Source organism: Schistocerca americana, chromosome 7 (assembly GCF_021461395.2).
Source record: "Schistocerca americana isolate TAMUIC-IGC-003095 chromosome 7, iqSchAmer2.1, whole genome shotgun sequence".
NCBI classification, from domain to species: Eukaryota; Metazoa; Arthropoda; class Insecta; order Orthoptera; family Acrididae; genus Schistocerca; species Schistocerca americana.
In genome coordinates, this window is record NC_060125.1 from 129,695,242 (window position 1) to 129,707,803 (window position 12,562).

At 36.7% G+C, this 12,562-nt stretch overlaps 1 protein-coding gene across 1 annotated transcript in view; it reads right to left on the bottom strand.

Moving 5' to 3' along the window:
• LOC124622085 overlaps positions 1-12,056 on the bottom strand; it is a 65,694-nt gene extending 53,638 nt beyond the window's left edge. The window contains exons 1-2 of the mRNA XM_047147661.1: positions 11,960-12,056; positions 4,912-5,420 (exon numbers count right to left, since the gene is read on the bottom strand). Of these exons, the coding sequence (XP_047003617.1) occupies positions 4,912-5,420; positions 11,960-12,023 (573 nt within the window). The 5' untranslated portion in view covers positions 12,024-12,056. The remainder of the gene's footprint in view (positions 1-4,911; positions 5,421-11,959) is intronic.
• Positions 12,057-12,562: the final 506 nt, after the last annotated feature.

The window sequence follows — 12,562 nt, forward strand, 5'->3', positions numbered from 1 at the left end:
TTGAATCGTTAGCCTCATTCTGTTTACGTTTCATAGACGCTGATTGTAAAGATTATAGGCTCACTGTGAGAAAATCCCCCATGATTGCCAGCGTCTCCAATGGCATGCTCCTTCCAACTGGGGGGGGGGGGGGGGGGGGGGCTTCACAAGGGGTGTCGTATGAGGAAAGATGTAGTGGGTTTCTCCCAATATATGGCTGTAAATGATTTGCCAGATATCTTGCTATTTCATACGTGGGAGAATTGGAGAAACTGACTCGTATGGTTTTTCGAAAAGTAATGCACATGGATGTCATTTTATAGAAAAACTTGAAAGGCTAATTCTGACTCTTGAAGACATTCTTGTAAGTTTCGACATAATGCCTTCATTCACTATGATCTCAGTAAACAAAGTTATGACTTTCCAGGAAATTTGTCTGCTCTTTTCAGACACCACTTTATTTCCAGTCAGTTCCAGTGGGGACGATAAATTTTACAAACAAGTATATGGTGTAGCAATGGGTAACCCATTAGGTCCTACAATACCTAATTTCTATTTGGAGAAGTTTGAACAGTCAGCTTTAGAAACAAGCAAATAAAGAACATCTCACTAGTACTGGTTTGTGGACGACACATCTGTAGTCTGGCCAAGAGGTAGAAAGCTGTGGACAAATTTTATGGTTTTCTAAATAATATAAATCCAAAAATCCAGTTCACAATGGAAATAGAAAATGACAACAAAAATACCTTTCTTGGATGTTTTAGTTATGAGACAGACTGATGAAAGTTTAGAACATGAGGTTTTCGAAAAGTAGTGCACACGCACAGATATTTACATCAGAACTCTAATCACCATCTACAATAAAAGAGAGATGTTATTAAAAGTCTTGTCGACAGAGCCAAAAGGGCTTGCACACCAGTATGCCTTGATGCCAAATTAAAACATCTAAAGCAAACTTTCCAGAAAAGTGGCTACTCAGGGAAAGAAGTTAACGGAAATCTACGCCCAAATAACGAAAGATCAAAGGACAAGCATGAAAAATAATGATGTAAAAATACAGTTTCTCTTCCTTTTATTAAGAAAGCAACAGGTCATATTGAAAAGGTTTTACAGAAACATGACATCAGACCAAGTTTTAGATCAACAAAGAAAATAGATCACACACTTTGACCTGTGACGGATAAATGCCCTCCTGTGTCAGCATGTGGCATATATAAAATTCCATGTATGTGTGATAAATTTTATATTGGGACAACTAAACTACATGTGAAAACACTGCCTAAGGAACACAAAAGTCTTTGCTGACTAGGAAAAATGGACAAATCAGCTGTAGCAGAGCATGCTCTTGAGTCAGGAAGTCATGAAGTGAAGTTTTATGAAACAAAAATTTTACCTACAACGACAAGCGATTAACAACAGCTATGTAGCGAATCCACTGAAGTACAGAAACATAGGGATGATTTTAAAAGGACAGAAGGGACCATGAAGCTTAACAACATATGGACAGTAGCTCTGCAGAATTGCTAAACAGTTTTTTAATCTTTGATGAGACGAAAATTGACTAAGTTTTATCTTTGGCGAGGATCATCTCTGCTTACCACATGTGATTCTGGCTGTGACCCTATTTCTACAGTATATGTGTCAGTCTAAGACATCTAACTCATCAGTTGGCAAGCCTCAATGGAGGAGCAACACCTGTGAAGATGTCCAGTGCAATACTGGTTGAAACATTAGGAACAGAAGTGTTCCGTGAACCACGACCTTATATCGGGAAAGGTTCATCTGCAGCACCATCATCTGGTCATGAAAGCCTTCATTAAATATCTTATGTCTGTCTGAATGTTTATTAGAGTATTTTGTAAAAAAACTGAGTTAAACTGGACAAGAATTTTTTTTGAGATTTTTGCTAGCAATGTTTCCCCTTTATGTATTATATACTCAGGGTGACCTATGCTAATGTTACAAACTTTCATGGCTGAGTGAAAAGAGTAAATGTATCAATTTGAGGAGATGGACCCTGGTGCAGGAACAACAGAGTCAAAAGTTATAAGTAAAAATTTTTCTCATGCCTTTGACAGTGGCCATCATCTAATGCACGATCTTTGCTTTCCATAATTTGAGAAGTGGTAGTGTTGACTAAAACAAGGAAAAAAATGTCTTGTACATATGGTCTCTAAAGTGCATATCTTAAGAACTACACGCAATTTTTCATTTTTGCTATTGTGAAACACATCTTATCTACTGAACAAATGCTCACAGCTCTTAAGGTAAGTTCTTTTTAGAGCACATGATTACTGGATGTATTTTCTTGTTTTGGGCCCCTACTATCTTCTCCCAAAATATGGAAACCGGAGAGCTTCCAGTAGAGGTGGTGAACTGTCAGAGGTATCAGAACGATTTTCTCTTATAACTTTCATTTTTTTTCCTGGAGTAGGATCCCTTACCTCAAATGGATATATTTACCTTTCTCCCTCATCCCTGTAACATCATCACAAAATCATCTGTATATTTATATACTGAAAATACAGGGCTATTACAAATGATTGAAGCGATTTCATAAATTCACTGTAGCTCCATTCATTGACATATGGTCACGACACACTACAGATACGTAGAAAAACTCAAAGTTTTGTTCGGCTGAAGCCGCACTTCAGTTTTCTGCCGCCAGAGCGCTCGAGAGCACAGTGAGACAAAATGGCGACAGGAGCCGAGAAAGCGTATGACGTGCTTGAAATGCACTCACATCAGTCAGTCATAACAGTGCAACGACACTTCAGGACGAAGTTCAACAAAGATCCACCAACTGCTAATTCCATTCGGTGATGGTATGCGCAGTTTAAAGCTTCTGGATGCCTCTGTAAGGGGAAATCAACGGGTCGGCCTGCAGTGAGCGCAGAAACAGTTGAATGCGTGCGGGCAAGTTTCACGCATAGTGATGTGAAAGATTCAGTGTTTAAACCTCCTCTACCAAGAAACGTGCCAGAACTGCGAGCTCGCATCAACAATGCTTTCGAACTCATTGATGGGGACATGCTGCACCAAGTGTGGGAGGAACTTGATTATCGGCTTGATGTCTGCCGAATCACTAAAGGGGCACATATCGAACATTTGTGAATGCCTAAAAAAACTTTTTGAGTTTTTGTATGTGTGTGCAAAGCATTGTGAAAATATCTCAAATGATAAAGTTATTGTAGAGCTGTGAAATCGCTTCAATCATTTGTAATAACCCTGTATATGTAGCCTATGCCTGTCTGAACGTTTATTAGAGTATCATGTAAAAATATGAAGTAAGCCGGTCAAAAACTTTTGCTAATACAGTTTCCCCTCTGTATATTATATATACTAAAGAAATATATAGTCTAATAGTCTATGTCCACCCGAAAGTTTATTAGAAAATTATGTAAAAATTTGAAGTAAATTGATAGAGTAATTTTTTAGATTTTTGTTAACAATGTTAAAACAACAACTTATCTTTATATAGGATTATAGACCACAAAGAAACAGAATCAGCCACAAACAAGAATCTACCCAACCCAAACTGAAAATTTTCAGCACATCTTGTGAAGTTGGTTCCATGGTTTACATTTTTGTATCAATTTTTTGAAACAGATGTACTCCTGAGTGACACATGCATACAAGACAGCTCATTAATGCAGCATGACTCAACCTTTCAGCATCTGCAATCCAACATTAGATTTGGAGGATTGGGTTCTGCAGGATGAGATGAACCCTAGTACAAGATTCAGCTAAATGGCCCACCAACATGATGTAAGCCAAAGTATGATTATGTGTATCCTGTGAGAACCACTACTATCCCTGTCACCTGCAATGATTGCAAGGATTATCAGCAGCAGATTTCCCTCTATAGGAAGGATTTTGTCAGTGGTTTCTGCACCAGACTATCACAATTATGGGATTTCTGTCATCAGCCCTCTTTACCAATGACACAGTCTTTACCAGAACTGGCATCAATAATCTGCATCCCACAGAGACCACTTTAAACATCTGTTGTGGTATGGATGTGATGCATCTCTGTACTGCGTCTCTCTAATTTTTTCAGTATTTTGACGCTAAAGCTCCACAGTTACAAACCTTACAAACTGCCAAGAATAAGTAAATTTATTGCTACACTGACAAAACCAGAATCAGTGGGCCAATATTGCTTTCTGTCTTACAGGTAGCACACAAAATTACTCCTGAAGGTCTCTCAACAGCCAGAGAAGAAGTCTTCACAGATTTGATGGAGTGGCAGTATTGAAAGACAGTTTAATAATAAATCACTCTTAGAATTTTTGGCAGGATGGATTGATGAGTTTTTGCAATGAAAACCAGAGCATATCATATTCTGGTACCATTTTCAACAACCTTCCTCTTCAAAACCAGATTATTTTTTTTTTTTTTTTTTTTTTTTTTTTTTTTGTAGGCTGCCTTGACAACAAAATACAAATATCAGCTAAACATACAAAAATAACTCAAAACATTTGTTTTTAATATTAAATCCTGCTTCGAAAAACTCTGCTCTGCATACCAGTCCCAAAGGAAGTCACTAAGAACAACAAAACTTGTTTTTAATTTAGTCCTGCAAAATTAATTATTAAATGCATTGTGCAATACTGGTAATAGTTCTACTTCTAAGTGCATTATATCAGTGTAAATGTAAATTTTAGTTTTTTTATATTTCAGAATGTATTCTGTACTGCTTTTCTTTCAGTAAATTGATCACTTTCTGAATTAATATTTCTTTTTTACTTTTTGATAAGCTCATGTTCCTCCTTTAGTGTAATTACATGCCCTGTAAGGGGCATGCCACAGTTTGAGATTTGCTGCATTAATGCAATGTGCAGCCCTCTGCCACACACCGCTTGGTGGCTAGTGGAGATGTAGATGTAGAATTCAGAAACACACTATATAATGATGTAATATGTTACTTACCCTATCTGATTTAATTATTGAGTAAATGTGCTCTTTTATCTGATTCCGTGTCTGATCTGATATTTTCGTGGGTCGGTTGTCATGCTTTCCTCGCCCATCACGAGGATACATAACATTCTGGTCCTGTTTCTGGCACAGTATCCTAATCTTATGTGCAGAAATACCATGAATATGTGCAAATGCTAGCCTGCAGACCTGCACTTCCTTCCCTCGGTGCCTGACAAAGTAACGATAACTGCATGTTCTTCGATCACTGTCCTTGCATCTTTTTCTTGCAATATCGTATTTACGTATCAGGCCAAACAAGTAAGCATTCTGCTCATCATGGCTCTTCAGTGAATAATATCCATCAAACAGCTTGTTTCTAACATCTTCTGTTACAATTTTGTAACATTTACGACGACATTTGCAGTCCTCTCCAATTTTTCTCTCCTGAACAACATCACCTTTGCTATTTATGTATGACTTTCCTGCTACTCTCAATCTTTTCCTCTTTTCTCGTTGCCACTCTGAAAATATGAAAATAAATTTTGTCACCTTCAAGGTTGTAACTTGGTATGAAGTTGACATACAAGCAGTGCCAAAAGCATATAAAATCATCATCAGTGTTTAATGAGTTCAAAGACAGATATGGGATAGTACCGAAGATAATGTATTTAGCACTTTAGTAACACAGGAAGGTGAGAAACTAAGAATGTACAGAAACAGTAAGTGGTGAAACAATGACAAAGATGGCTAGAAATTGTAATAACAAAGAGAGAATTGTGGCAAATATCAGAATGAAAATAACAGAAAAAACATGTACTCTTGATAACTGGGGAAAGCATTGAACAACAGAGTAAACCAGTAAAAAGTGAGAGAAAGACAACAACAACAAAAATAGGAGTAGGAGTAGTAGTAGGTTGGATATTATTAAGACAGAATAAATTGTGGTGCTGTGCAAAAAAACAAAATAAAACAAATAAAGAAAATGATATAGAAATTAGAAATCTGGCAAATGAAGAGTAAAACACAAATACAGATGAAGAAGTAAGTAAAAAAAAAGAAGGCAAGGCACTGACACAGTAAACAACAACAATGTACAATACTTTCTATTAGTACATGATTGCAAATCCTTTTCTCGTATGACATCCTGCAAGCCATAGGTGAAGGGCAATAGGCATATTTCATATTTCCAGATTTTCTAAAAGTGTCTGACACGGTGCCCCACTGCAAACTGTTGACAAAGGTCTAAGTGTACAAGTTTGGTTCCCAGGTATGTGATTAGCTCGAAGGCTTCTTAAGTAACAGAACCCAGTATGTTGTCCTCGACAGTGAGTGTTCATCAGGAACGTATGTCAGTACTTGAGAAACAGCATGCTCTAGTCAAGTTCCAAATCTGAAGAGTTTGTCCACATGTGGAGCAGCCTCTCCTTCAGCATGACAATGCTACACCATGCACGAGCACTGTGACATCTTCAACAATCCAATGTCTTGCTTTCATTGTGATCGATCATCCTCCATAGTGTCCTGGTTTGGGCCCATCCAGTTTCCAAAACTTAAGGAACACACTTGAGGACTTCGTTTTGACAGTGATGAAGTGGTGCAAGCAAAGTCAGAGGTGGTGGCTCCATCATTCTACAGTGATGGTGTCACTGGACTGGTCTCTTGGTGGGAGAAATGCATTTGTCACCAGGGTGAATATATTCAGAAATAAGTATTTATAAATGAAAAATAAAGAAGTAGAATGTTAATAACATTTGTTTTACTCAGAAAGCTTTTAGATTTCTCATATTCAAAATTGGGAGGCATTATCTTGCAGCATGCCCTTGTATAGAGGAGATATCATAAGGAATACTAGTGCAACCCATTCTTGAGTACTGTTGTAATGTTTGGGATCCCAAACCAGGCGAGATTAAAGGATGACATTGAAGTTATTCAGAGGCATGCTGATAGATTTCTACCTGGTACTTTCAATCAGCACATAACTATTATGGAGATGCTTTGTAAACTCAAAATGGAAATCCCTAGTGGGAAGATGATGTTCTTTTCGTGAGGAACTATTCAGTAAATTTTGAGAACTGGAATTTGAGGCCTATTGCAGAACGATTCTACTGCTGCCAAAGTACATTTTGCATAAGAGAAGAGAAATAAGGGAGTGAAATTTCGACTTTTAGGGAGGCAGAGGGTTTTCCCTCATTCTATTTGCGAGAGGAACATGAAAGGAAATTACTAGTAATGGTTCAAGGAACCTTTCCCCGTGCACTGTACTGCGGCTTGCAGAGTATGTATGTAGATTTAGATGTATAATTTATATCTTAACAATTCTATTTCCAATTTATTCCTTGTGAATTGCAACTTTTTCTGGCATGAATGACAGAGGATTCACACCCTTGCAGGGTCCAATCGCAAAATGCAACTAATTCACTGCCTAACACCATGGCAATACCATTCTGGATCAGCGAGACAATGAATAGCAACTAACTAGCATTCATTAGGTTGTTTGATATATTTAAAAGTTTGTCTTCCTACAAATTTCCATAGGTTTCCAGTTGCTTGAAGCATTGTTCCGTTACATGACATTGTTAAATAGTATTTATAAAATATGGCTCAGAAATAGTGCACAATCCAGTTATTTAACAAGCAGAGACTATTAAGCCAAAATTTAACAAACTAATTTAGCAAATAAACAATTTAATTCCCTTGTAAATACTTCTAGCACACCATTTACAAATTATTTTGCTTGCTAACACAGTATACAGGAAAAATAATACTGATAATTACCACCAAATTGCAAGAGGGACAAGGACTTCTGCACATGAAGTGATTTTTGTACAAAATACATAAGCAGGGTGGTGTTCCACTTGAATTATTGTATCTGTTTGCAAACACGGCACAAACCAAATATAGATAGCAAATGTCTACTAGTTGTCATATGGCAGGAAATTTAGGTAAACATATAAGAAAGATGTATGAAACCTAGAGTTTGGAATCAAGGGAGAGAAAAGATTTAGAGGATTACACTCAGAAATAGCACAGTTATGTTGTCTAGGTTCCCATCTCAAAGTACAGGACAAGAAGGAAAGAAACAGTGAAATTCCAGCAAAAGGCAATATTTATAAAGGTGCAAAGGAAAGATTAGGCTTCAATGTGCTGTTGATGGTGAGATCATTTGACATGGATCATAACTGGATACACATGATGAAGCAAATTACTCTGCCTTTAAATTAAAAAAAATCTCACAATTCAAGAAAAAGTCACAATCTGAACTGTCAGAGAAGAGTTTGAAACTACTCCAATGTATAATCTTGACTGGTGAGAGATTTGAAAATAAGGTGGGAGAAAAGAGGGCAAATGTTAAACATAGGGGAAAGATCAACGGAAAACAGAAGTGTATAAGATACAAAAATTGTTAGCATATGAGAAAATGGAAATACATTGTAAATTATTGAGAAGTAGATACTAGGGAAGGAAAATATGCAACACTAGGAACAAAATAGAAGAGAAAGCTAACATGTGAAAACATATGTATGCCAAGAATTTTACAAGCATAGAAACATGAATCAGCTTAAAAACATACCAACTTTTCAACTATAGCTTTTTCTAGCATAACTATAGAAACGACGACACAGTTACAGTGACGCTTAATATGTTTATAAAATATACATCTATTTTTAGACAAATATCTTACTATAGGCAGAAAAGACCTTACTTTAAAAAAAGGGCCATTGCTTTTCATAGGCAATACCTGGAGGCAATAATCTGTGGGAATATGAAACGGGATGATCACACATGCTCAGTCACAGGTAAAGTAGGTTGCAGATTGTTTCATCGATTGCATACTGTGCAAATGCAGTCTACAAAGGAGATTGCTTACCAAATGTCCATGTATTCCATCACTGAATATCACTCAAGCGTTTGGGACTAGACAGAACAGCAGCAGATACATACAAAGATGATCAGCACAAACAGAAACCTGAACAGGCAGATGTCAACTACCAGGGAAAGGCTAATTTCAGGATGCAATATAGTGTGAAGAATCTATGAACATACTATAGCTTCTTTTTTACTGCTTCAATATGGACCATGAGGACAAAATTAGTCCAATTACAGAATGCACAGAGGCATTTAGTCATCCTTCTCTTGCTCCATATATAAGTGGAATAAATTCTAATATGTGCTACAATGGGAAGTGCTCTCTGCTATGCACTTTACAGTTATCTGCAAAGTATTGATGTAGAAGTCAAATTCCATTCAGAATTCTAGACTACGAAGCAAAAGTCAAGATGAAACTATTTTTATGTCTTTTATTTTGATACAAATTCCAGGCCAGCAGAAAAAGATTTCTATTATCAGCAACAAATATCATTACAGAGTAAATGTACTGACAAGCAGGTGTAAGAATGTCAGTATCAGTAAATAGTACTCTGCAGGGTATGTGGTTATCTACTTATATAGACTGGTGACCTCAGATGTTAAGTCCCATAGTGCTTAGAGCCATTTGAACCATTATCTATTTATATAACATTCCTACCACACTGAAAGCCAGTTAATAACAAGGTTTTTTTTTTTTTTTTTGGGGGGGGGGGGGGGGGGTACCTCTGTATTCTACTATAGGTCACTTTCTCAAAACATTTTTAAAAGATTGAAATTGGTCTATAAAGGGAGTTGTTTCACTTGTCTCCACTTTTGTAATGGGAGAGTACTACAGAATATACAAGTTCACTGGGAAATATGCTTTGAATCATTTACTAATGATGAGTAAACATCTTGATGATAGTCCTATACAGTCAGCACAAGATTTTAATACTCCACTAGAAATATCATCATAGCCAGAAGAATTAACAATATTTACAGTGTGTCAATGACTTTCGTAATGTTCTTAATGGTTCTATTTTTGAAACTGTTTATTAATGATGCATGCTGTGTCTACCAACATAAATTTAATGCATATATCTTTTTGTTTATTAGTAGATGCAATTTTTGCTGATTATGTATGACAGTACTAACAGAATTTGGTCATCAATGACATGTCCATGGCTGACCACCTGTCCGAGCTTTGTAAAAATATATTTGTCTCCATGTATATTTGAGTTATTTATTTTCATTGTATTATGATGACAAATCATTGTGATATGATAACTGGTGAATAAATAAACATATAAATGATTTTAATATGTCATAATTTATGCCACAGCTGTCTTCCAGAAACTCTATTTCTTTCAGATAAGGATTTTTTTTTGTTTCTTGTTTAATAGCATTTCAAACTCTTTTTGCTTTATTTCTAGAGTGTTTTACTTTTCCTGGCTGCATGTTTAAGAAATGTTTAAGTAATCAATCTACACTGTCTACTTTATAAATCCTGTCCCAGCATTCTTCTTTTAATTTGTCACTAAACATGATGTTTAGAGTTATTGTTTATGATTCTGTGATACAATACTTCTCTTTCATGAAACATATGTCATATTTTATTGCTAACGTTTCACCATCATGGTCAAATGAGCAATCATTCTAACATTCAGGTCTAAACCACTGAAACGACATTTAGAACAAGGGACTCCATTCCGAATCCTATACGTGGAACCAAGGTCTCAAGGTCTCCACCATTTACACTCTTCCACAGAACATGCTCAATTTACTACATCTGCTGTAAATTTCATCTCTTAGCTGAATGTACACTGCAGCATCGATGTACTGGTGTTATTCTTTGTAACAAGTGTGGCACATTTGATATACTTTTCTTTCTTTATGATGCTGGTGTTTGCCATTATATTCTTATTGTTATTGGCAATTGTATCTATACATTTACTACAGCTGTATAATAATGTTGTGGATCAAGGAAATCCTTTCAAGAATTACAAAAAAAAAGGTAGAAAAATTAAGAAGCTATTTAATTTTGTGACAACTTCTGCATGTGATGTCATTAAAAGCTGCTAATGCCTGTGTTTAGTTTGCTGTCCTTTATTTTGCCACAGCAGTATCATACAGCCTACTTCATGTTTGATGCTAAAAATTCTGGAAACAAATGTAGATAGAAAGACCCATCATGTGACAGTCCTCTAAATATAAAACCTGTCAAAACTCCTGTGGATTCTTTTATAAATGAGTTTCCTCAACAACAGCATACTAGTACAATTATTCTTCAATAGTTTCAGTATCATGAACCTTGTTTTGAAACCTTGACCAAGTTTTATGAGTATAACTGCAGAAAAAGCTGGTACCTGGAAGCGACTAGCAGTTAACATTTGTACTGAGAGACTTTTAGCTGAACCCTTGAGACACAGGGCTGACGTAAAATGTGACCTGCATTAATGTGTATGCCAAACTGTTTTAAATCTTGGCATTAAATTAATTCTTACAACAGCAGAAGAAAATTCATGTTTCATACTTCGAATGGGGCATCGTAGAAGAGATGGAGGAAACAGAAGCCACTGGGCATGTAAAATTGTCTTCATACACTGTGCAAGAACGCTGCCAGATACAGCCAATTTCTGGCTGATATAATGAAAAACAGCATGAATTGCCTCTATAATAACAGTAACACTAGCTTCTGCCAACATCAGTAAATAAAGTATCTAAAAGGAGTATTTCATGTCACAGTACACAGGAAATGTAGACAGTTGTTGCTGCTCTGCAGTATCTAGTGGGAAAACTATGATCGACTATCAGCCTGCCGAATATGGCTGATATCACTTTCGAAACATTGTGTCATGACAACAGTAGTTTACTCGGCGAACGGCGTTCTGCTTTAACTCTGCAAAGCTGCTATATCTGTGCTGCAGTTGGACCGACTTAAAAGGTCTACCGCTAGAAAGCATATACAGTATGAGCCTTTGGGAAGGTAGGTAGGGCATCTGAAAGCACTGAATGAATCTATATTTCAGTCTTGATCGAGAAGAGAAGTTTACTAGGCCACATTACATCTCAACAACTTGACGGTTGTCGTTATGTCAGACATCGTAGCCAGAGAAGGAACGTAAAGCACTGTGAATATCAATTTCCATGCATGTTCATACGGGGCCCAATATTTCGGTATGAAACATTCACTCGATTTCTGCATCCCACTCACCAGACGGGTTTCGTGTTCGCTTCTTAATTTGTTTATTTCTATTACTCTCCTCAACTTCGGCCATGCTACAATCGAAGTATCGAACAGCGTCTTCGACACAGCCATAGTTACTCTCGTTATGTGGGATTTGGAATGTTTTGAATTTGCAGATGAATTCTGTATGACGATTTGGGGATTTGTCAAGAGAGAAGGTCCTATAATTGCAAGTCCTGAAAATAAAAGCAAAAAGAATAAAAGTGTTCAAATTACCGTTATTTGAACAATCATTGTAGGAACGACATTTTTCAGCTCTATCTGTCAGAAAGCCTCGAATCCATTCACAAATGTGGCCCTGTATTCCGTTATTTCGTATTTTGCTCACTAGGCATTAGGCAGCACTCCAGAACTGAATCGAATGCCTGTCGGATGCAAATGTTGTATAAGTCTGTTGCGTCCTGAATCTCTGGTGAGGTATATGGAATTCAACTTCAGAAAAAGTAATACGACATACAAAACATTTATAACGTCTTAAGGAGGCCCCACACGTAAATGTATGCTTGACAAGCATAAAGCTGCAAGCCTGCTTGCCCAAGCATGTTTGAGAGTGTGTACGACATATTTGCA